Source organism: Mercurialis annua, linkage group LG4, assembly GCF_937616625.2.
Source record: "Mercurialis annua linkage group LG4, ddMerAnnu1.2, whole genome shotgun sequence".
NCBI classification, from domain to species: Eukaryota; Viridiplantae; Streptophyta; class Magnoliopsida; order Malpighiales; family Euphorbiaceae; genus Mercurialis; species Mercurialis annua.
The window spans coordinates 33,915,446-33,938,061 of NC_065573.1; the positions used below are offsets into that span (position 1 = coordinate 33,915,446).

The 22,616-nt window shown below is 31.1% G+C and overlaps 6 protein-coding genes across 7 annotated transcripts; 3 read left to right on the forward strand and 3 right to left on the reverse strand.

Annotated features, from left to right (window-relative positions):
• Positions 1–722: 722 nt before the first annotated feature.
• Positions 723–3,032, reverse strand: LOC126678774 (NAC domain-containing protein 86-like). 2 transcript variants are annotated; one of them, XM_050373676.2, is made up of 4 exons: positions 2,776–3,032; positions 2,463–2,663; positions 1,177–1,472; positions 723–1,101 (listed from the first exon to the last, which is right to left on the reverse strand). In XM_050373676.2, exons 2-4 carry the CDS (start codon positions 2,656–2,658, stop codon positions 964–966), a joined length of 630 nt encoding a protein of 209 aa, XP_050229633.1. In that variant the 5' UTR covers positions 2,659–2,663; positions 2,776–3,032; the 3' UTR covers positions 723–963. The 2 variants fall into 2 exon arrangements, with proteins under 2 accessions (XP_050229633.1, XP_050229632.1); XM_050373675.2 differs by having other exon boundaries at positions 2,463–3,032.
• Positions 3,033–3,910: 878 nt separating this feature from the next.
• Positions 3,911–6,225, reverse strand: LOC126676142 (F-box protein At5g39250). Its single transcript, XM_050370276.2, has 2 exons — positions 6,068–6,225; positions 3,911–5,095 (listed from the first exon to the last, which is right to left on the reverse strand). Exon 2 carries the CDS (start codon positions 4,999–5,001, stop codon positions 4,252–4,254), a length of 750 nt encoding a protein of 249 aa, XP_050226233.1. The 5' UTR covers positions 5,002–5,095; positions 6,068–6,225; the 3' UTR covers positions 3,911–4,251.
• A 1,215-nt stretch (positions 6,226–7,440) lies between these two features.
• On the forward strand, positions 7,441–8,982 carry LOC126676667 (UDP-glycosyltransferase 83A1-like). The gene is made up of 2 exons (XM_050370924.1): positions 7,441–7,924; positions 8,099–8,982. Exons 1-2 carry the CDS (start codon positions 7,441–7,443, stop codon positions 8,980–8,982), a joined length of 1,368 nt encoding a protein of 455 aa, XP_050226881.1.
• An 862-nt stretch (positions 8,983–9,844) lies between these two features.
• Positions 9,845–11,500, forward strand: LOC126679290 (UDP-glycosyltransferase 83A1-like). The gene is made up of 2 exons (XM_050374284.2): positions 9,845–10,325; positions 10,620–11,500. The coding sequence occupies exons 1-2, from the start codon at positions 9,845–9,847 to the stop codon at positions 11,498–11,500; spliced, it is 1,362 nt and encodes a 453-aa protein (XP_050230241.1).
• A 788-nt stretch (positions 11,501–12,288) lies between these two features.
• On the forward strand, positions 12,289–14,262 carry LOC126678168 (uncharacterized). Its single transcript, XM_050373060.2, has 5 exons — positions 12,289–12,579; positions 12,682–12,971; positions 13,048–13,249; positions 13,325–13,584; positions 13,678–14,262. Exons 1-5 carry the CDS (start codon positions 12,393–12,395, stop codon positions 13,765–13,767), a joined length of 1,029 nt encoding a protein of 342 aa, XP_050229017.1. The 5' UTR covers positions 12,289–12,392; the 3' UTR covers positions 13,768–14,262.
• A 3,883-nt stretch (positions 14,263–18,145) lies between these two features.
• Positions 18,146–18,851, reverse strand: LOC126678020 (uncharacterized). Its single transcript, XM_050372873.2, has one exon. The coding sequence runs from the start codon at positions 18,787–18,789 to the stop codon at positions 18,418–18,420; it is 372 nt and encodes a 123-aa protein (XP_050228830.1). The 5' UTR covers positions 18,790–18,851; the 3' UTR covers positions 18,146–18,417.
• Between the last annotated feature and the right edge of the window lie 3,765 nt (positions 18,852–22,616).

Sequence of the window (22,616 nt, forward strand, 5' to 3'; positions counted from 1 at the left end):
AGAGATAATAATTATAGTTTGTTATTTAAGTGATCGGTAGTCAATATTTCTAAAAGTTACTAAAACATACATATGGTGAAGGAATATCATGAGGTTACCTAAACACATAGTTCCCGCATGGGAATAGAAACAAACAGGCAACCGTTACCTCAAAAACCATACGAAAATGACCACCAATAATCAGAATTGACCGACAATGTTGAATTAGATTCGTTTTATCCATTTGAAGCACAATTGGTTGCAAGCATTCATAATCATGCCAAGCAGAAGGAACTCAACTTTAATGAACAAATTTGAACATAGTACCAATTGATCACATTATATGGCCCTTCCAATAGAGGATGGTATCTTTATTTGCCAAATTCATTTCCTGCTGCATAATAATCTTCCTTTTCGGATAATAAAGAACAAGCAGATCGACCCTCTGCTTTGCAACATCTTTAGATTTATTATCTCAGTTTGATTTCAACCTCTTAAAATTTTATATGTTAATTTAGAGAAACTATCTAATATAATTGGTGGATCACCTACAATCATATTCACAAATATATTGGTCATATTTTATATATTTGTTGATTCATGATTGTTTACATAAAAAAGTGACATGACACATATGTTGTATGTGATAACTACTCATTAACGTAACTGGAAAAATACTAAAGTAATCAACGCATATAACAGAGAAAGATAATTACATCACAATTTTTTCTTATGTAGGAAAAACGATACTTTCTTTATTTATTTGGTATCATGAAGTGATCGATAACAAAAGACGACTGTTAAATACTCGACTTCAAACGCCAACTGAAATCATTAGTAATGAAAAGAAGAGACAAAATCATCCTTAGATCCCAACCAAATGGAATTATCCATGCTAGCAGCTTAACAAAATTGAGAAAGAAGCTATTTACAAATTAAGAAAAGGAATTTACCAATGTTCATGCAATATTTTTTCAATGTTTATCATTCTTCTTCATCAATCATCCCATTCTCAAAGTCATCATATTCACAAATATCAACATCAGGCATCTCGTACCACTCTTCGTCTTCCGGTGGTGAAGGGTTGTTGTAGATAACTTTGCAAATAACAAGATTGGCAACCTGAAATGGAAAAAAACGAATCATAAATACTCAAACTTTCAGAATTTTGTAAATCAAAAGCCGATTAAAATTTACCTTTTGTCTAGTAGCGTAGTCATCTTCTTCACCATCAATTGTACCAGGATTAACTCTAAATTCTTCAACAACCCACCTAGATTGTACTCCTTTAGGTGGCTTTCCATCGTGGTAGTGAAGTTTTCTCATAAAACCAACAAGCTTTCTCTTTCTTGAACCATCATTGTAAGTCTCTTCATATATTGCTTCACGATCACAAGGTACAAGATCATAGTAGCCATCACTTGTTAGTATTTTGCCTTTTCTTCTTTTGGAAAAGAAGAACCATATATCAGGTTTTCCATGCGTGAAAAGATCTACATTTACAAGGCTAATTAAGTTAGTTCAACTACAAGGAAAAAATTAAGTTCTTCAATTAATATTATTGATTTTGAGGATACAATTTAAAAGGTTCGAGAAATATGCATGCAATGAATTAAGATGTACTATAATTAAGTTCTTTCAAATATCTACAATAATTGCCAAATGTGCGAATAATAATTTTGAAAATAAACTGATGAAAATTACTTTTAGTAGTTTCTGTAAAAGAAATTCATCAAATGTCAATCTTATCCAATGTGTCAATAATATATACTATATACAGTTGTAGTATATTCTGCATGTAAATGAATGATAAATGTGCAAAATATATTTCTAGCTAGGTGTTATAGCTTAAATGTTAATGAATTTTGTCAATATATCTATTAAATTTGGAAGATGTTGGAGAAAACTTTAATTTTCTATGTGGAAAATATTTTTGACAGTCAACTGATTTTTATTAGTTTTAATAGTCTTTGAAAAAAAAATTCAAATATGAATCAATTTAATCAATGTGCGTATAAATTAAGAAGATAATATATGTGAACGATATTTATACATTTAATAAAAATAAATGATCGTAAGTGTGTATGAATGAACAATAAAATCCAGATACAGCACAAACAGAATTCATATACAATATAAATACATCGAGATCGAATTAAATTAGATTAATAAAGATAACAAACTAGCTATTCTATCTCTTGCATTAGAGCTTCAGATAGAAATGGAATTCATCAACAAAATATCAGTTGATGCATATATATTGCAATTGAAACTGAATTCAGTAATCTAAAACCGTATTCAATAAACTCAAATTAACTTTGAAACAATGTAGACCTAGAATTCATCAGGATAATGCATTGCTATAGAAACGAATTCAAATTTTCAGATGTTAAAATGCAATTAAACTGAACTCAATGAAATAATTACATCTGATGCTATAGATTATACTGTAAATGAGTATAGGAAGAAAAGAATTGACGAACCAAATGGAAGATGTTGTGGATTGCAGGCGTAAACGTCAGTTGTAGGAATGGTATTAGCCTGAAGTTTGTCTCCCAAGACTCCCATTATCTTCCTCTTCAGATAATAAACCACCAACTCCACACTAGTAGGTTTGAACTTGTAACCAGAAGGAAGATCTACTTCTTCTAGCTGGCTATTCTCGCAAAACTCCTCCATTCAAACTGATATTCAATCAAATCTCACCATTTTCTCTAAATCTAAAACCGCTAACTCTCAGTTATATAAAACTCGATAAAACTTTGTGTGAAATTAGATTCAAATACTCGACGGAACCTGAAGGAATTTACGGAAATGTTGAAGAAACCTAGCTATGTCGTCAAATCTCCGCCGTCAGGATTCAACTCCGATCACCTGATAATACGAGCAATAGTACGAGATTTTGTATGCTATATCGACGAAGATTTTGAGATTTGAATTCACTCTAAAATAGGAAAAAGGAAGACATTCTCTGAAGAATTTCTTAAACTTTAGGAATTGAAAGCAAAATCGGAGGAAGGAGATCTTCCATTTCTGAGATATCAAAAAATAACTAACTCAGCTCACTTTTTATAGGAAACAGAAAAGGCTGATAACCGCTCTCGTATATTCTTGATTAGCGACTACCTATAAAACGACGACGCATGAACATAGATTGAAACTAAGTAGGAAAAAGTATGAAAATACATCCAAGTATTAAAAATGGAGCAGATAAAACCTTAAACAAAATAAATGTATAAATCTTCCCTGAAAAAGAATTAAAATTTGAAATAATAAATCCAAATTGCAATGGAACAGAAACATAATCGGAACCGTGAATATTCAGACACGTTTTTCATAAAAGCTCTAATACGATCATTCAATTTAATTTTGGCGCTCAAAAGTGGCTATGATGTTGAAACAGTGTCGGTTTTTGATTGTTTTATTATATTATATTATAAATTATTGACAGAATTACTAATAGTGTTATAAGTTTGAATATCAATTTTAGCTAATTTATAATTTTATACTATAAATTACATCGTATTAAGTATTCATAATAAAGACAAATATGATTTAATCTTTAAAACGCGGTTCAACAGATTGTGAGTTTAAAGATCTTGTAATCATTAAGAGAATAGAGGAATTGGAAAGTTGTATATTACATTCAAATAGGGACAAAATATCCAAGTTGTAAATTATTGAAGGTAAATAGTAATCATAGGTGAAGAAATTTCAATGGGATGGTGACCAGCAGAAATAACTTCCATATAGAATCATGCAATCAATTGATCTTTGGAAAATAATATTTTTTTCCCCACAGCCTTTGCAAAAGGCAAATTGCACTTGAAAGATACCCAGCAAAGGAATTAAAAACACATCTCATGATCTCAGCACCGAGAAGTTAACATTGGAATTTAATTAATTAACAAGATATCGATGCCGAGAGCAGTAGTTGAATAACCATTATTATAAAAGGCAAATATATTATTACATAATTTGGAACTGGGTCAGCCTGATGCTTCAGGGATCACATTCCGAATAGGCCAAATATAACATAATAGATGTCCATATGAATGATGAATAACAAATAAGAAAATTATTTACAATCTTTGAACATGTAACTAAATAATACATTTAAAGTCGGAAACTGTACCGAGGATGGACCTTTTAACTGTTCTCAACAGGCAGTTGCCATGCAGGGCGGAATAACATAGAATCCAGCATGAATACTATGCACTCAATTGAACTCCGTGCCTTGCTTATCAGCTGGTCATCTGTTAGATCCACAATTCACTTCCAATCAAGCATGTCTAGTAGCCACAAAACCTCCTCCATCGAGTTTGCAGCATCACGGAAATCTATTTCAATCCCAAAAACATTGATTGCACCTTCATTGTCATCTTCCATGAAGAGCAAAGAAATCCATGCTCGAATACCTGGGATGAAGGGGTGAGCTGGGGAGAAATAAAGGTACTCAAATGCCATAGCCCTATAGGCTGACCGGTCTATATAATCAAACGTAGATCTATTGATTATGCGAGCAACCTTGTTACTATCTTTGCGCCCCACAAGGACTGAAACACTCCCAGTCTGGCTCATCGGAATTTTAACCTGTGACTCAACAGGTAGCGTCATCTTATAATCAGGACCTTCAAGGTGAAACCTGAGTATGTCGCATATTCCTGGCGGTGGGACTTTGATTCCAGTCAGCAAAACAGGTCCTGGGATGACTTCTGAGAAGATCAATTTTTCTTCACTCCAGATATCAATGAAAAATTCCAAATCTTCAAAAGAAAGTCTCGGGGGAAGTAGTGTTTGATGGCGCTGTCGTTTATAAAACATTTGATACAGCTTGTAGTAGGTTACAGTTGGAGGATTAGGCCTCTTGCAAACTGAAGGCCATCTCTTGGCACATAGGCATTTCCAAAAGTAATCATCCCGTGCTGCATCTCTCCACTGTTTGCACACTGCCATACAAGAGGCGAGGTCGATACCATCCAGCAAAGGAAAAACAGCTTTCAGAGCTTCATCATAGGACATTTTCAGGTAGCAAACAACAATTCAAGCAGATTTGCCAGTAATTATTTAGAGCATTACAGCACCAAAACAGGACAACTGTAGATATGGTTATTCCCTGTAAGAAAATATAAAACGTACATCAGATTCAAAAGAAACAGATGTAGCAATTTTCGAGTTTATATTTAGGCATTCCAATTTCTTCCATAAAGAAATAGTTTGTACTATAAGCTGTACAATTAAATCCTATGGAGCTGGAAAAATAAATCAAAGCGACTCCAAAGGTTATTTTCTAGTTTTTCAATCAAAAGAATCACTCGGACTGAATGCACGCGGGTGCATAGAACTATTTGTCTACTTAAACAGACACTCTGACACACCTACACCAGTTCTTACGCTGTAACACGTGCATATATGTACACCAAGAAACAAAATGAAGCTGATCACCAAAAGTCGATCAAGGATATATCTAATCGGCCCACAGTTGAACATTAAAAAAATGATTTCATGCTTGTTTTACACAGCCTAACAAGCAAAATAGAAACATCGGCAATTCAGCTGCAAAATATCTAATTCATTGGTTGAAAACCAGTACACTCAAGCCAAAATTAAGCATTAATAAAGCTCATAATTACAGCTGAAACTCCCAACTGCAACCAAAGATTGAACAAAAATCTTAGATATGAACTTATGATCATACCAGTTTTGACCTTATTTAACTTTTGCTTCTTGAAAATTCTACATCAAACTATCATTAGCTGTAACTATTCCAACGGTTACAAAAATTGAAAGCAGAACCAAATAGAAAACACAATAAAGAAAACAAATTGATCCCTAAAACTGTGAAAGAACTGAAATGTATCATTATTATGAGAAAATGGGTAACCATAAAAAGAGACTGCACTAAAAACTAATCAAACAAGTCGATATTAAAAAAAGAACACCCAAAAAGTCGTTCTTAACAGGCAAAACACAACTGAATCAATAAAATCAAATCACCTAAATTCAGACAATATAACATGATTAGAGAGATCCGGGAGTAAAAAGTGTAAAAATGGAATCAGAAATAAGATTAAGAGAAAAGGGTTACCTTTAGAATCGGGTTTTGGGTCGTTGAATCGAAGGAGATTGACAGCGATCCTTGATCTCGGTAGAGGGTCGGAGAGATATAGAGTAAAGATAATCAATCAGTAATGATCAATGAAAAATTTCAGACTAATCAATATTAATTACACATTAAAGATAGAAGGCGATTCTTTTGCGTTTTATTACACGAGTTATAGGCTTTGCCCATGGGCTTGTAGGGCTGCTATGATCTTCAGCTCTGGGCCATCTTGGATTACGCAAGGGTTGGGCTATCTTGCATGTATACTTCTCAAATAGTTTACATTTAATACCTAAAAAGTATATAAAAATAAAATAAATTTTCACTTTTTACGTACGGTATTAGAGATGTATTAGAGTTGTATTAATAATGTATCACATATGTATTAAACATGTATCAAAAATGTAAATTTTTTATATAAAAAAAATTACGTATTTCATATAAAGTTTTTCAATTTTTTGGTATAGTTGAAATTTTTCGACTAAATATGTACTTTTGTAAATTAAGTGAATTTTTAATATATTTTTGTAGTTATCCCATAATTTTTTATACAAAAATCTTTTTTAAAAATTAAAACTTATATTAATACCTCACAACCTAAAATAATTTTTTTTTAGTATGACCTACGAGATTTTTTGAACGGATTCAACTATGAGACAAGCATTTAATTCTACTTAGATATCGCCAAAATAAAATATATATTAATTGGTTAATTTCAGATAATAATGACATATCTCACATATTTAAAGGATAATGTTATAATCATATGGGCAAACTAGGTTCATACAACATTTTAGGTTAAATGAACCCCTATTTCAAGAAAAAAAATTAGATGAACTAAGACCAACTCCACCATATAAGATTACAGACCATCCAATTAAAAAGCGGACGTCCCATAATTTTGTATAGCTACTAATTATTGAAAACTGCACTAATTCATGATTATTTAAGTATTATTTCGGCGATCACTAACATTGTAAAATTAGTTTGAACTAACAAGATTCGTTCCTAGTTCTTACACCCCAAAGGTATCTATTGATGAGAGCAAAACAATTCACTTCCTATTCTGCAAATTCTCCGATGGATCCTAAAACAAAAGATCGTTAAAGACATTAATGCATGAACAACACGAGCACAAAGAAACAATGACATAACACTCAAAGCAAACATAATAACAAATACATAAACCAAATATTGAGTAATCTCATGAGAAAGACAAATTTCAACTGCACAAATCAAGACAAGGGCCGTAAAAGTTTGTTTCCTCGATTCAGTCGCTGCTGATCTTATATATAAGCTTATTTAAATTAACAGTCTTAAATCTTCAAAACTTAAAACATTTTACAGAATTCTAAAGTATGGGATTTAAACATGTTTTAGTGATACCTTATCCAGCACAGGGCCATGTGATTCCTATGATGGAACTCTCGCAAAATTTTGTAAAACATGGATTCAAAATCACATTTGTTAACACAGATTATAATCACAAGAGGGTGTTGGAGAATAATAATGAATTACTTGGAGAAGAAGTAATCAGTCTGGTTTCAATCCCAGATGGGCTTGAGCCATGGGAAGACAGGAATGATCTTGGCATATTGAGTGAAGCAATTTTTAGTGTTATGCCTGGAAAGCTGGAGGAGCTTATTCAGAGGATTAATGATGCATCGGAAGAAGATGAAAAGATTAGTTGTATTGTTGCTGATTTGAATATGGGATGGGCTCTTCAAGTGGCGGAGAAGATGAACATTCGTTGCGCCGCCTTCTGGCCTACATCAGCTGCTCTGTTGTCGTTTTTATTTACTGTCCCGAAGATGATTGATGATCAAATCATCGACAACAATGGTAACAAACTTCAGCACATATCATAAAAATAGCTCATTTGTTGTCTATATTATGATTTCTAAACTGTCAATTTGGTCCAATATTCTCTTAAACGTTCACAACTCGTTTAGAGCTGACATGATATGATATTCTTTTGATGAATAAATAATGTAAAACTATTTCTTTTCTCTTCAGGATCTCCATTGAAGAACCAGATGATTGAGATGGCTCCAACAATGCCAGTCATGAGCACTCAAAATTTATTATGGAATTGCATAGGTGACTCAGCCACACAGAAAATTATATTCGATGTTGTAAATAAAAACAACGCCGCCGCGAACCTGGCAGACAGAATAATCTGCAACTCTGCATACAACCTTGAACCTGGAGCATTTTCCCTGACTCCAAAGATTCAACCAATCGGACCACTTCTGGCGAGCAATCGACAAGGAGATTCATCAGGAAGTTTCTGGCAAGAAGATTCAACTTGTTTAAAATGGCTCGACCAACAAACACAAAAGTCAGTCATATACATCGCATTCGGAAGCTTCACTGTTTTTGACAAAACTCAATTTCAAGAGTTAGCCTTAGGGCTCGAACTCTCCGGCAGGCCATTCCTATGGGTCGTCAGGCCGGATTTAATCAGTAACGATTCAGATGCCTATCCTGAAGGATTTCAAGAAAGGGTCGGAAGCCGCGGCCTGATGATTCGATGGGCGCCGCAGCAGAAGGTTCTTAGCCACCCTTCTGTTGCCTGTTTCTTGAGCCATTGTGGTTGGAATTCTACTATGGAAGGAGTAGCTAATGGCGTTCCGTTCTTGTGCTGGCCGTATTTTGCTGATCAGTTTACTAATGAGAGCTATATTTGTGATGTTTGGAAGGTGGGATTGAAGTTTGATAAGGATGAGAATGGAATTATTAGAGGAGTGGAGATTCAGAAGAAGGTGGGACAAATTCTGAGTGATGAAAAGATTATGGCTCGGGTTTTAGAATTGAAAGAATTGGCAATGTTAAGTGTGGGAGAATGTGGTCAATCTAGACAGGTTTTTAATAACTTCATTGAATGGATGCAAATTTAAGCATCCATTCATGTATGAAGAAAGGAAATAAAAATGCAAGAATTTGTAATAAATATGAAGTTTCAGGGTTTAAAGAGTAATTTTGAAGAAATTGAAATGCTGAAATGTAAGACTCGAAAAATATGGACATACTTCTGTTTATTTTGTGATTTCAAATTTCAATTGCATAGAAAATCGGATTGATTAAACTTAATGGTCTAAGTACAGTTTTTTTCAATCAGCAACTCATGAAATGTCTTCATTCCAAATTAAAGATCTCAAAGTCAAACAAGAAAGACAAACTAAGGGAGCTAGCAAAAATGTAAAGAAGAATGATATGTTCTCATGTCAACCTAGTTGAAAAATTCGGGTGCATTTGTTTACTTTTCCCCTGTAGATTTTATGAGAAACAATAATGTAGTTTTCGTCTATATTGTATGAAAAAGAACATCGTTGAAATGAAAAAAAGCAAACTTATTTTTAAAAAAGCATATTATAAATATGAAATTGAACAATTTTTTAACAAAAGTTGTATAAGTATAAATATTTGGAATTTCATATACGTTTTCGGAAACTAAAATGAAATACTAAAACGTAGCACTAAATTTGGCGTACAACTTAGATTTTAAGCAACAAGGTGCCGATACATCTGAAGCAACTATGGAGCCAGCCATTCACAAAAGACAATGCCACAAAGCATGAAGATCTCTATGAAAAAAAAAGTACAAAAACTAAAGAATATAGAATAATTCAACAAAAAAATGCATGATGACAATTCCAAGATCATTGGTTAATTTCTTGATTCCATCGCTCTTCCGAATTGAGCTTCTACAAATTGCACACTTCACATCTCAAAACTGCAAAAACTGAAAACAAAAAAGTTATGGGCAATCCACACATTCTAGCCATACCATACCCAGCACAAGGCCATGTGACTCCAATGATGGAGCTCTCTCTGTACTTGGTAAAACACGGATTCAAGGTCACATTCGTCAACACGGAGTATGTTCATAGCAAAATCTTGAATTCCATGGCAGAAAAAGACTATCTAAATGACCAGATTAGTCTAATTTCAATTCCTGATGGGATGGAGCCGTGGGAGGAGAGAAATAACCTGATGAAGCTGACTGTAGGAATGTATCAGATCATGCCGGGGAAGCTTGAAGAGGTTATTGAGAAAATCAATGCATCAGAAGATGACAAGATTAGGTGTGTGATAGCTGATCAGAGTATGGGATGGGCTTTAGAAGTTGCAGACAAGATGAAGACTCGTCGAGCTGTGTTTTGGCCGGCACCAGCTGCTGCTATGTGCTTTTTGTTTAGTTTACAAAAGCTAATCGACGATGGATTCCTTGACAATAACGGTAAGATCCATAACTCAGAGTGTTACCAAGTCGAGTCTACTAGCGAGATATTCAGGATTGAGCTGACTCTAAAAATATTTGAAATAGATTCAAATGCTAATTGATTAAGGTCAAATTTCAGTTACTTAAATAAATTGCCGGATCAAATTCAAGCATCTAAGATATTCGATTAAGCATAATTGAATTTTGATTATTTGTTTATCTATATTAATACTTTCATTTTTTATATTAAAATTTTGATTTTTTTATATAGATAGATATTGAGTCTTAGTTAATAATTTTGTCTCTCTTCAGGAACTCCATTAAAGAATCAGATGATTCAGTTGTCCCCAGCAATGCCAGCCATGAACACTGCAAATTTCTTATGGACAATGATCAACAACTTATATTTACAGAAAATAGTCTTCAGTTTCTTTCTTCACAATGCCAAGCTAGTAAAAAAAGAAGATAAAATAATCTGCATCTCATCATATAATCTCGAACCCGGAGCATTCACATTCTCCCCTCAAATCATACCAATCGGACCACTGTTAACAAGCAATGAACAAGGTCACACTACAGTAGGAAACTTCTTGACAGAAGATTCAAATTGTTTAAACTGGCTAGACAAACAACCACCAAAGTCAGTAATTTATGTTGCATTTGGTAGCACAACTATTTTTACTAAAACCCAATTTCAAGAACTGGCATTAGGGCTTGAGCTAACCAATAAGCCATTCTTGTGGGTTGTAAGACCAGACACTGTCACTGACAATATTTCATACCCTGAAGGTTTTCAAGAGAGAGTAAAAAATGGTAAAATAGTGAATTGGGCACCTCAAAAACAGGTTCTTTCACATTCTGCTGTTGCTTGCTTCTTAAGTCACTGTGGTTGGAATTCTGTAACTGAAGGTGTTAGCAATGGTGTTCCTTTCTTGTGTTGGCCTTATTTTTCTGACCATTTTATTGGTGAGAGTTATATTTGTGATTTTTGGAAGGTAGGGTTGAGATGTGAGAAGAATGAGAGTGGGATTGTGACTAAGGAAGAAATCAAGAACAAGATTGAGGAAGTTGTTGGTGATGAGAGTTTGATGGTGAGGGCTTTGGGACTTCAGGAGATTGCTTTAGAAAGTATTGGAGAAGGTGGTCATTCTAATGATTGTTTCAAGAATTTCATGGAATGGATTAAGTCATAGGAAAATGTTTCTGGATTTCAATCATCTCTTTTGGCATTGTAATTCTGTTAAATAAATGGATAATTTTCCTTTTGCTTGTTAGGAGCGTTATCGAATTAAGTCCGAGTTAAAATATAATCAAGGTTGAGCCCTACTTCACTCTAAACGCTCCGAATCCGAATTAAACTGAATAATTGGGAACTGAGTTTGACTTATGCCAATTCGACTAGTGTAGTGAATTTTTTTAAATAAAATATAAAGATACTAGCTGTGAATAAGTATAATTATACTAAAAGATAAAATATTGAATTAATTATTTTTTTGATAAAACTTGTTTGAATTACATATTTTAATATTCGAACTCAAGTGGATAATTAATTCAAGTAGTTCGAACTCCAATTTCATAAATTAACATCAGGCCAATTTCAAGTATGTTTCAGGTCATTTCCGGATAGATGGCGACTTGACTCAATTCAGTTATTTTACAATAACTAATTCTATTTAAAATAAATTTTCAATTTATCATTCAGATAATAATATTATAAAATCCATTTACAAAGTGCATCCTCAAGGGGAGAATTATCTTAATTTTTTTTTCTTTGTTGAAAAAAGTTAAAGTGCAGAAAAATAATTACATACAAAAATTCGCCAGCAAACAGATTTAGTTAAGAAATTAAAATAAAATTGATAATTTGACATTCCAATTTTTTATTTTATTTTTCCAGTTTCCACACGGTTAAAAAAATGAACCCGAGCCAAAACTTTACGGTTTCACTCTAACAACCCAAGTTGATATCAGTTACTCTGTAACTGCCGAGTAGCTCTATATATACATAACAAACAACAATAGAATCTTTGATCACATAACTGCATTTCAAGAAACTGACAACAATTAGGTTACAGTTAAACATCAATGGCTGATCCAATTCTTGAAGACGCAGCAGAGGAGAATTTTCCATTTGGAGATTTTCTCGTTCCCTGTGATTCAACGCTTATTGGTTTTCTGCATAGCGCGATAATGGGTGTTCCAATCCCCGTTGATCCACTACCATACTATGACATTTTCTCAGCTCCCAGTCCTCTGCGTCTAATTCCTCGCAGTAAGATTCTTTTTCAATTTCTTTAACTTCTCCATGTGTTTGATGCGATTCCCATGAGAAAACTGTAAGCTAATAATAGGGTTTCTTGGGCATGCAATGCAGATCGTCGTAATAACCCTCAAATGACACATGAATGGTACTGCTTTTGGAACAGAAAAATGGGGGGGAAGATTATAAAAACTAGTGTTGGTTTTTACCAATTCTCTGCTCGTGCAGTTGTCTATCATGTTCTTGATACTGATGTCACTATGGGTTTTTCCCGCACGTTCGATTTTTACATGGGAAACCCATCTGATGAAACACATCATTATACTATTTGGCGTGTAGAAGAGTTTAAGATCAATCCTAATATTGTTCAAGTTGATGATGATGATCTCGCTGCTAAACGAAGGGTGAGTAAATGGATTTTCACTTCACTTGATGGTTGATTTATCTCCTCATGTGATTCATGTTTTTCATAATTTTCAGGTTTCTAATCTGGTTGTGTACAAAATTGTAAGATCGAACGACAAGAAACTTAAATATCCATACGGGTATGGGTTTGAATTTACCGATAGTTTGCTGCTTACTTTCTTGAAGAGGACGATACAGGGTCTAGATCTTCCTGGCCATCCTATCCCCGTCGACATTGATGTTTACTCGTATGCTAGCCCTGAAGATCTTCCTTTTGGTACGTCCATCACTGATTTATTACAGCTTTTTTATTTTCTTCATGCATTTTAACCAATAATTTGCTCCCTGACAGAACTTTGCAAGCGATCAAGATTGGATGAGTGGCACTTCATTAGGCGAACGGATGAAATCAATTTTTTAACTAGAGATGGTTTCTATGAAATGACTATTTTGCAACCTATCTATGTGGAGATTGCAAAAAATGAATTTATACTCCGTGGTTACAAACGTACTCTGGATTTTTATATTCGAAGGCCGCCTGCCTACGCTGCAATAAAATCTGCTTGGAGTATAATTGAGTATCAAGTTGATCCTAGTTTCATTGAAGAATGGGTATATTCAATTTCTTTTTCTCTAGCTTGTGGGGCTATATTGCATATTAATTTATTCATTGGGGTTTATGATATCTTTTGTTTCCCTTTTCAGGATCGTCGTGATTTTGTTCTCTGCAAAGTTGTAAACAGGGATTCTGATGAAGAAATTTTTGCACCTATTGGGGAAAGGCATTGGACCTGAGGAAAATGTTGAACCTGCTGAGGCGATTCCTGAACCTGATGAGGAAATTGGTTAACCTGATGATGAGATTATTGAACCTGATGAGGCGATTCCTGAGCCTGATAAGGATACTTCAGAACTTGATGAGGAATTTTCTGAACCTACAATGAAGAAATTTCTCAGAAGGTATTGCTAACTGGTATACTAGAATTCCATTTCAAATCTTGTATAGATTGTTTTTCATTTGTTTAGTTCAGTTGCATACAGTGTCAATATTCAGGCAAGAAGTACAGGTAGCTATTAGAAGCATATACTATAGAATTACCAATCTCTTAGAAATAAAACATTATAGCAAAATCTGAAATTAATGTTGAGTGTGTGAGGAATCTGAACTCGCGATCTTATGGCTAATTCTGAATGTAGCTGATGGTTCAAGTATTTTACATGTCTTGCTTGTCAAGGAAAAAATGTTTATTGCTGGCTTTCTTGAGTCATTGAGATTGAAATTACTTTTTGGTAATATCATTGTCGTTTAAACATAATAATAAATAAACTATGAAACGATTTATTTTCATATCTGTAATTCATAGAACAGAATATGAAGATTCAAAAATGTACAATGTCAATTGTTAATGGGAACTAGCTAGACTAACCATTTTACATTGAAAGGCAATTTTGTCAACCCCGTCTTGACCTGTTTATAGGCGGGGTTGAATGGGTCCGGGCCTAGTCCAACCAGACTTAACTCTGTTAAATACAAGTTAAGTTTACATGTGGTTCAAATCTCATATCGATGATTCAAATTCGATCTAAACATTATGTTTAGGGATTTTTTTGAGAAATATCCATAAAATGATAAAATATTTTTAAAAATACGGTTTAATCAAAATTGTTGAAATGTAATTTAAGTTTACCAACTGGTTATTAAAAATAAGTTATTATAAAAAAATTATATATATTTACTATCGATTTATTTAAAAAAATAAATTAATATTGTCTATTTTTTAATTTATAAAATGTTAAAGTTATTTATTACTAATCTACTATCAGTTTATTGTTAGAGTTATAAAACATGTACTAAGTTAGTTCCAACTTTATTACTTTCGTTTGACTATAAAAACAAGTTTGATATTAGTTCACTGTCGATTTATTTTTATTTTAATAAAAAAATAAGTATACTATTAGTTTGCTAAAACAATTATAAAAATTAAATAAACTATTTAGTTTAATTACTAATTCCCTCCTAACTTTAAAAGTTCAAAGAATTTTGAAATAATTTTGAAATAAACTATTTTTATTTTTAAGGTCTTTTTAAAAATAATATACAAAGTCAACAATATTCATTATAAAAAAGTGAGTACAGATGAGAGGAATTTTACATTAAAATAAAAATAGTGATAAAGGGATAAAATCTATTCAGATAAAATGACATAAGAGTAATATTTAAATATTAAATAATTTGATTTTACTATCTTACCTTTATATGTATATGCATTGGAAAAGAATTAATTAGTCTTTTGTATAGCTATTAATTCTAACATTAATGGCTCTATCCAGATTGATATTATCCCTTTATCTATAGTGTTAAAATAATTTTTTTAATAGAGACATCTATTTTAATATGAGAGTTTTAGCTTTGAATTTTGTATGCCTACTAATTAAGAAGAATCTTAAAAATACACCAAAATTATGTACTATAAGATGTAAAAGTAGTACAGTACAAGAAGTACAGATGTTAGATGAATAAATGCTGCATTTACATGTGAAAAACAGATATTACTCTCTCTAGCTACCTCTAAAATGAGAAAAATGATGCATGTGATTGCACAGATTATTATTCTAATGCATAATTCCACCCTTGAACTTATGCATTTGTATTTATTCGGTCCCTAAACTACTAGTTTAACCAATAAAATTTCCTTATTTGTCAAATGAACTTCTAAACCCTTTAATTTTATGTATATTAGCCTTTTATCATGCTAGCATAGACAAATGATTTCTCATAATTTCTTATACTATTTAAGGGCATGAATAGTGGTTAAATGTTAATTTATAAGCAAATAAAATATATTTTCACCTCTAAATTTTAATACTTTAACTTCTAATATATCTAATCAATTACATCATATGTCTTCTATTTTTGTTCACTTTCACTTTTGAATTTGTCATTTTTTTAAACATATAATATGTCAAAAGAAAATATTGTATTGCACTATATTGCACTAACATATGACATTTAACATTAAATATCTTATTTTTAATTTTCAATATAACTATAATATTTTAAATTATTTTAACTTTCATCAATTGCTTTATATTTCATCGTTCTTAATTTATTTCTCAACTTTTTCAATCAAAGATATTCCCTCACATGTCACATTTAAATTTACTTCTTAATTTTATATCAGACTAATATTATTAGTAATTCTACGATTACTCTCTCATAAATGGTGAATCATATAATGATTAAAATAATAATTAGCTTTTGATCAACCGTCATGCTCCGCTACATTTTGTTGTTGAAAAAACAGTAACAATTAAACTACTCCAGAAGTATAGATTCAAATCATGACGCTTGCATATTTTTATCTAAATTATACATCTTTTTGTTGAATTAGACTACAATTCATGTCGTGACATCATACTAAGTCACTAATGAATGTTCGATCTATTGATACATAAAATCAAGCACCTAATGTACAGTAAAAAAAGATAAAATTTACTTAATAGGACACCGATGAACGTTGGATGCGCATGAATTATAGGTTGTCTAAAAGCCAAAAAAATAGAGATAATGAGAATGAAATGCTAGATGTTATATATGCTAATCTCCTTTAAAGGCTATGTTAATTTTGGTTGCTTTTAACTTGAGCACATACAAATGATGTTTTCTACAGATATTTTAATTTCTTTTTGATAGCTTCAACGTTTTGAAAAGAAAATTGATAAAAATGAACTAAATAAGAAAAAAAATGCTATTTTTCGAAAAATTAATTTTTCTTAGTAAATTTACTCTCAACCAAGTGAGGTGTGAGAGTATTAATTATTAAGCCCGTATTATTCTCCTATGTTTGCTCTTTCTTTATTTTCATTCATTTCTATTCATTTGGCGCCAATGAACTTGTTCTCACTGTACTATGTACCTTTCCTTTCTCCTTCACATGCCCAATTCTGGACCATTTTCTTTCACCATTCAACCATATATTGGGATATGAAAATCAACTAAATACAATCGTACATTATTTTTTTAACTTTTTCAAATGTAAAATTTTCATATTACTATATCTGTTTTATTTTTACACATATTATCTTAAAATATGATATAGCAAAATATATCATTAACCTAAATTTTGAAATTCAATAATATTAATTAGATAAAAGAAGAGTGGGTGTTAATATTTTTAAATTTATTTTTAGGACGTTAAAAAGTGTAAAAATGACAAACAAAATATAACGGATGCAGTACTAATATTCTCACTATTAAACTACATGGAATATAAATTAAATACATCTTATTCAAATTGTTATCATTAATTTTAGATAATTTTATTAAATTTATTGAAGGTTCAACAGACTTTACGAGTTACATATAATATCTCAAAAAAGTGATATATTCATCACCTAAATTGATGACAAATTATATAATTAAGTTCATAATAACGATCAGATTATAATGCCTGAATCTATTGAGATAATTAAATATTTAATTATAGAAATAAGCATTTACTCATTCTAGAGATTTCATTTCACCCCACAATCCAATAAAAAAAAGCAAAATTATATTTGAAAATTAAAAAAAAAGTGCCTTAAAAATTGGCTTTAGCACATGGGTATTCTTGAAGAGCAGAGTAAGTTGTCACCATCATCACAATCACAGTAGTATGGCAGTAGTAATGTGCCACACCATGAGAGACAACTATAAGGGACCAAAGCTGCACCCCATTTTTCACTCAGATATTATGCCACTGCTACAATCATCCCTATATTTATGTTCACTCACTGTCACCACCCCCATACTCTTCCTCTTTCCAAACACACCCTTTTAACCAAAATCACAAACTAATAACCTTCATTTTCATACACTAGCACAATTATTACTTATGTTTTTGACAGTTTCCAAGTTTTAGAAACATCACTAGATTTGGCCAAAAAATAATATCTTCCTTTTACCTTAAAGATGAATCAAATTGGATTGGAATCTCAAGTTCAATGAATTCAATAAATTCCTTCAATTAATTAATCAATTAAATTTCAATCCCAATGCAAAAAAACTTGGATTCTTCCCATTGTCTTCACAAGTTAATGACAAAATACTTCAAACATATAAACAAATGAGTAAGCTAATATTTTTGAGGGACTAATTAAACTATTTAAAATTTAAATTGGAATCCAGCCAACATAGCATAAATTAAGATTTTAGTTATTTCTAATCAATCAACTATCAAATCCCAATGCAAGGAATTGGGATTCATCTCATTGTAGTCATCACAAATTTAAGCTAAAAATACAATAAAAATGTCAAAAACATGAAAGAAAATTTGAGATCAAGCACAAAACAAAAGAGCTACTGGCTATATAGTTAAGTTGCAAACTTTCTTTCACTTTCTCATCACCCAAACAGAACAAAAAAAAAAGAAGCATATGCAAACATCTAAAAACAACAGAAAATGCCTATAAAACTACAGCATTGCTATTATTGTCTGCTTCAGCAGCATTAGATCCATAAAACTGAATCAACTTTTGTAAAACAAAGACTTGAGTTTTTAAAAGAACAATGTAATCGGCGGTTTCCTGAAACAACTGGTCCGGTTTAACGGTATCTCCATTGTTCGCCGGAATGAGATTCTTGAGAGCTTCTAGCTTATCTGATACCTTCGACGACGAGAACTTGGTAGTTTTTGCTTCAGATTTCTTGCAGACACGACGCCGTGCATGTACTGAAGTTCTTCTTCTTCTTCTTTGAAAAATTGATGTTGTTGATGATGTTCTCTTTGTGGAGTTGTTCTTCAGGGAAATCTTGGAATTTTTTGAGATTGAGTTCATGGTGATGGTGGTGATGAGTTGCAGAGAGGAAGACAGTGAGTAAGTTATAGGGCAAGGAGGGAGAGCCGAGTCGAGGTTTAAGTAGTAAAAAGAGTCTCGAAATTGTCATTTGATTTGTTAATTTACTACGAAACTGCCATCTCTTGTCGTTTTGTTTGTCTCGTTATATCTCTTCTTAATTCCCTTCCTCCCTTTTCTGTACCTTTCCATTTGACAATATTATTAATTAAATGTCACACTTTATTTTGTACTTTTTTTTATTATTATTATTATTATTAATAATTCTAAAAATTAAATAAATATTTAATAAAACAACATTATTTAATTTTTTTATAGCAATTATATTTTATTTATTCATATATTAATGAAATATTAATAAGCTACCTTTTTTCATGATTTTTTCTAAACACAATATAAAAATCAAGCTAGTAAGAGAACATACAAAAAGTAAAGTATATACGTCTTATTTGGTTGATGTCGATCACAGTTAATGTTTTAAAAATAATTAATTCGTCATTATGACTAATGAAGATCAAACAAGAAACTCTTCTCCGTAGTATGATTTGTATATATTATAAATTATTTATTTATTGTTATAAACCGTATCATCAATCATTATTAATTGATAGCTACGATATTTATTTAAAAGTATAAATTATTGTATTCATGTTTTATTTTAAATAATAAGTAAATGATTATAAAATATCATATTCTTGTGAAAATGTTAATTCATTTAGAATTTATAGTTTATATTTATGGATGATACATCATGCACTAGTTTAAATTCTATTTTAAAATATAGATACCAGCATTCATTTGTGAAAATGACTAAATGAATTTGTACGTAGTCACTTGTAAAAAATCATATTCTTGAAACTATAATTATATAAAAAAATTACATAATTATAGAGTTCTTGGTCCCATAATGTATAATCGTTTAAAATTAGTGCATGATGCATTACATACCCAATTTCTAAAAGAAATTTTCTTATATCTCCCATAGAAATCGTATACTTTCTTTGTGGATTTTTTAAAATCTACTTTTTCTATTACTAGTTATTTACGTAATTATAAAAACAATCAAATTAAATACCATTATAGTAGTATTTTTTAATGAAATTTATCAGTAAAAAATTTGTTGTTACATAATTTAATGTTACATTAATTGTTACAGAATGAAACTATACTTATTCAAACCTAAAATGAGAGACAATTAATTGGGAACTTGAGAAAAACTATTCTTGTAGTTGAATAATCAAAATTCATAGAGCAAATGTTTGGCATATTGATATAATTTCATTTAAACATGTACAAATTTTAAAATAAAGTCAGTAGTAGTTAATAGCACGACCGTAAATAAGAGAGAGTTTGATTGTCCTCTAGCTATTAGTTTCAATTATCTCAATCTATCTTTCTTTTTGTATATAGTTTAATCTGTATTATTTATATTAAATTATTATAAAATTATAAAATTTTAGGATATAAATTCGAATGGTATGATTAATTGTGAAAAAGGGTATATTAATTTAAATAAAGGGTCAACGCGCCCCCTGAACTTGTGACGCTGAGTCATTTAGCCCAATTTATAATTTTTTGAGCAACTAACCCCAAAACTCTTTATTTTTGGGTCAAATAACTCCATAATTTATATTTTTATTTTAAAAAACAGATTTAAGATAATTTTATCGCAACAATTAGGAAAGTATCTAATTACTTTTTTGCATCCCTCACCTCCAATTTGTATTTTACGCATTTTAAAAATATAATTATGGGGTTACTTGACCCGAAAATGAAGAGTTTTGGGGTTATTTGCTCAAAAAAGTATAAATTGAGTTAGATGATCCCGTGACACAAGTTTAGGGGGCGCGTTGACCCTTTTTTCATATTAATTTTGTAACAATGTTCACATAATCTTAATATTTAATCAGTATTGAATTAGTAATTTAATTAAGTTTAGCTAATAATTTCAATAAAAAAAACAAAGGAAAAATATGCACTACATACTCTATATATCTTCCAAAAGAAATGCATAGAATAGGAAGGTGAGGAGGTAGGGTAGGGCAGCCAAGAAATCTCACAAGATGGACAGATCCAATGGTCCAGATCATTTAATAGTGATTTTGTCGTCGATGATGGGCCACTCGAATCGTGGGGTCCTAATTTAGTGGGATCAGTGGTCCTTTCATAGAGAGATTTATCTTTTTCAATCAGGTGGTGAAGGTTAGAATGGTAACTTTGGAAAGCAAAACGACAGCAGATTTTGGATTTCAGTTGAAAAGTAAGAAGCGGGAAGGAGGGCACAACTTGCGAGCCATGTTGGCAGCATAAAGCCTGCTTATCTGGAATGCCACATGTGAAGCTACCATCTATAATTTATTTCGTTCCCATTATATCCTCCATATTTTTATAATTTTTACCAATTAAAACTATTTTTCATCGCATATTAATATATTCTCTATACATATCAGCAGCGCAACTCTAACTAATGATAAAAATATTATTATAAATTTGACGTCTTCTATTTTTTTATTTTTTATTTAATCAATTTAAAGATAGCACTATATAGAGTTTTATTTTCTTTTTTGATTCCAAACGTTATTATTTAATAATATTTAATTTATAATTTTTATTTAAATAAATTTTGTATTACGTGTTATTATTTAATAATAAAATGTGTTTTTAAATGAATATTCTAGAAAACTAAATTTGAGAAAGGTCCATGAAATAAAAATTTGTACAATTTAGTAATAATAATAATAAAAAAAAAGTGATCTAACTAGAAACATGTGAATAGTTTTTGATGTTAAAAAGAAAATTATGGGTAGATATTAATTTACTCAGTTAAACCATAATGTTACAATAATTATACTATTTTGCTATTATGAATTGGAGGTGGTCTAACTTATGAAAAATAATGTATTTTTTTATTAATCAAACATATATTAAGATCAATAAAAATAAACAACTTTTAGTAAAATTCTTATTTTGTTAGTAATTACGTTTGATTTATAGTTTATTGACTAAACTATTTCCTACAATTAAAAGTATTTTTGGATAAATTAAAATCCATTCATTAAGAAATAAAAATACATCAAAATCATGAATAGATGGACATGAAAGATGATGAGCTTCCATTAAGACATAATAGTAATATAGTAAGAAAGATTGAATGAATAAAAAAAGTGAAGTACGGACTAAACTGAACCGACAGGCAAAAAGGAAGTATTAGTAATTTAATACTAATAGTATCAATTTATTAATAGAAAAATGAGGAGAAGTGGCAAATGATTCAAGGCAAAACAAGAATCATGCCCTAATCCAAATCAAACAAAGACAAAGTTTCCTTTTTAAACAAAGTGGATGTCATTTTTGGTAAAATACAAAGAATTTGAAGGGCAAATAAGGCAAGAAAAGAGAATTAAGTGAAGCAAGTTGTAATTGGGGATTTTGTGGCTTGGTTGAAGGGTGCATGTGAAGGTGATATGGGCCAGCAAAGCCCCCTAAGAGAAAAAGTGAAGGGCAAAGAAATCACATGGGTAAGCACATGCATTTCTCTTTTTTGACAGAAAGAAAAAGATATTTCAAAAATATAAGTGGGAATTTAAATTTGAAAAAATATATTAATGAAACTGGGCAGTGTTTCAATACAGTATTTTAAAAATGTAGCCGGATCAAATGGTTCAACTGATTCCGCTATAAATTGTAGGTCAATCTGGTTTAATGTTTTTAATGAATTGAAATATGATTCAACCTATTTAAACTGAAAAAAAATTATAAAAATGATTAGAAACTTATGTAAATCTAAAAGAAAGGGCACTGTTTTAAAA

Coding starts and splice junctions, on each gene's coding strand:
- LOC126678774 (XM_050373676.2), bottom strand. CDS start 2,658: ATGGAGGAGTTTTGCGAGAATAGCCAGCTAGAAGAAGTAGATCTTCCT. Junction 1,473..2,462: donor TCCACAACATCTTCCATTTG/GTTCGTCAATTC, acceptor TTGTAAATGTAG/ATCTTTTCACGCATGGAAAA. Junction 1,102..1,176: donor ACTACGCTACTAGACAAAAG/GTAAATTTTAAT, acceptor TTTCCATTTCAG/GTTGCCAATCTTGTTATTTG.
- LOC126676142 (XM_050370276.2), bottom strand. CDS start 5,001: ATGTCCTATGATGAAGCTCTGAAAGCTGTTTTTCCTTTGCTGGATGGT.
- LOC126676667 (XM_050370924.1), top strand. CDS start 7,441: ATGGGATTTAAACATGTTTTAGTGATACCTTATCCAGCACAGGGCCAT. Junction 7,925..8,098: donor TCAAATCATCGACAACAATG/GTAACAAACTTC, acceptor TTTTCTCTTCAG/GATCTCCATTGAAGAACCAG.
- LOC126679290 (XM_050374284.2), top strand. CDS start 9,845: ATGGGCAATCCACACATTCTAGCCATACCATACCCAGCACAAGGCCAT. Junction 10,326..10,619: donor TGGATTCCTTGACAATAACG/GTAAGATCCATA, acceptor GTCTCTCTTCAG/GAACTCCATTAAAGAATCAG.
- LOC126678168 (XM_050373060.2), top strand. CDS start 12,393: ATGGCTGATCCAATTCTTGAAGACGCAGCAGAGGAGAATTTTCCATTT. Junction 12,580..12,681: donor TCTGCGTCTAATTCCTCGCA/GTAAGATTCTTT, acceptor CATGCAATGCAG/ATCGTCGTAATAACCCTCAA. Junction 13,585..13,677: donor CTAGTTTCATTGAAGAATGG/GTATATTCAATT, acceptor TTCCCTTTTCAG/GATCGTCGTGATTTTGTTCT.
- LOC126678020 (XM_050372873.2), bottom strand. CDS start 18,789: ATGAACTCAATCTCAAAAAATTCCAAGATTTCCCTGAAGAACAACTCC.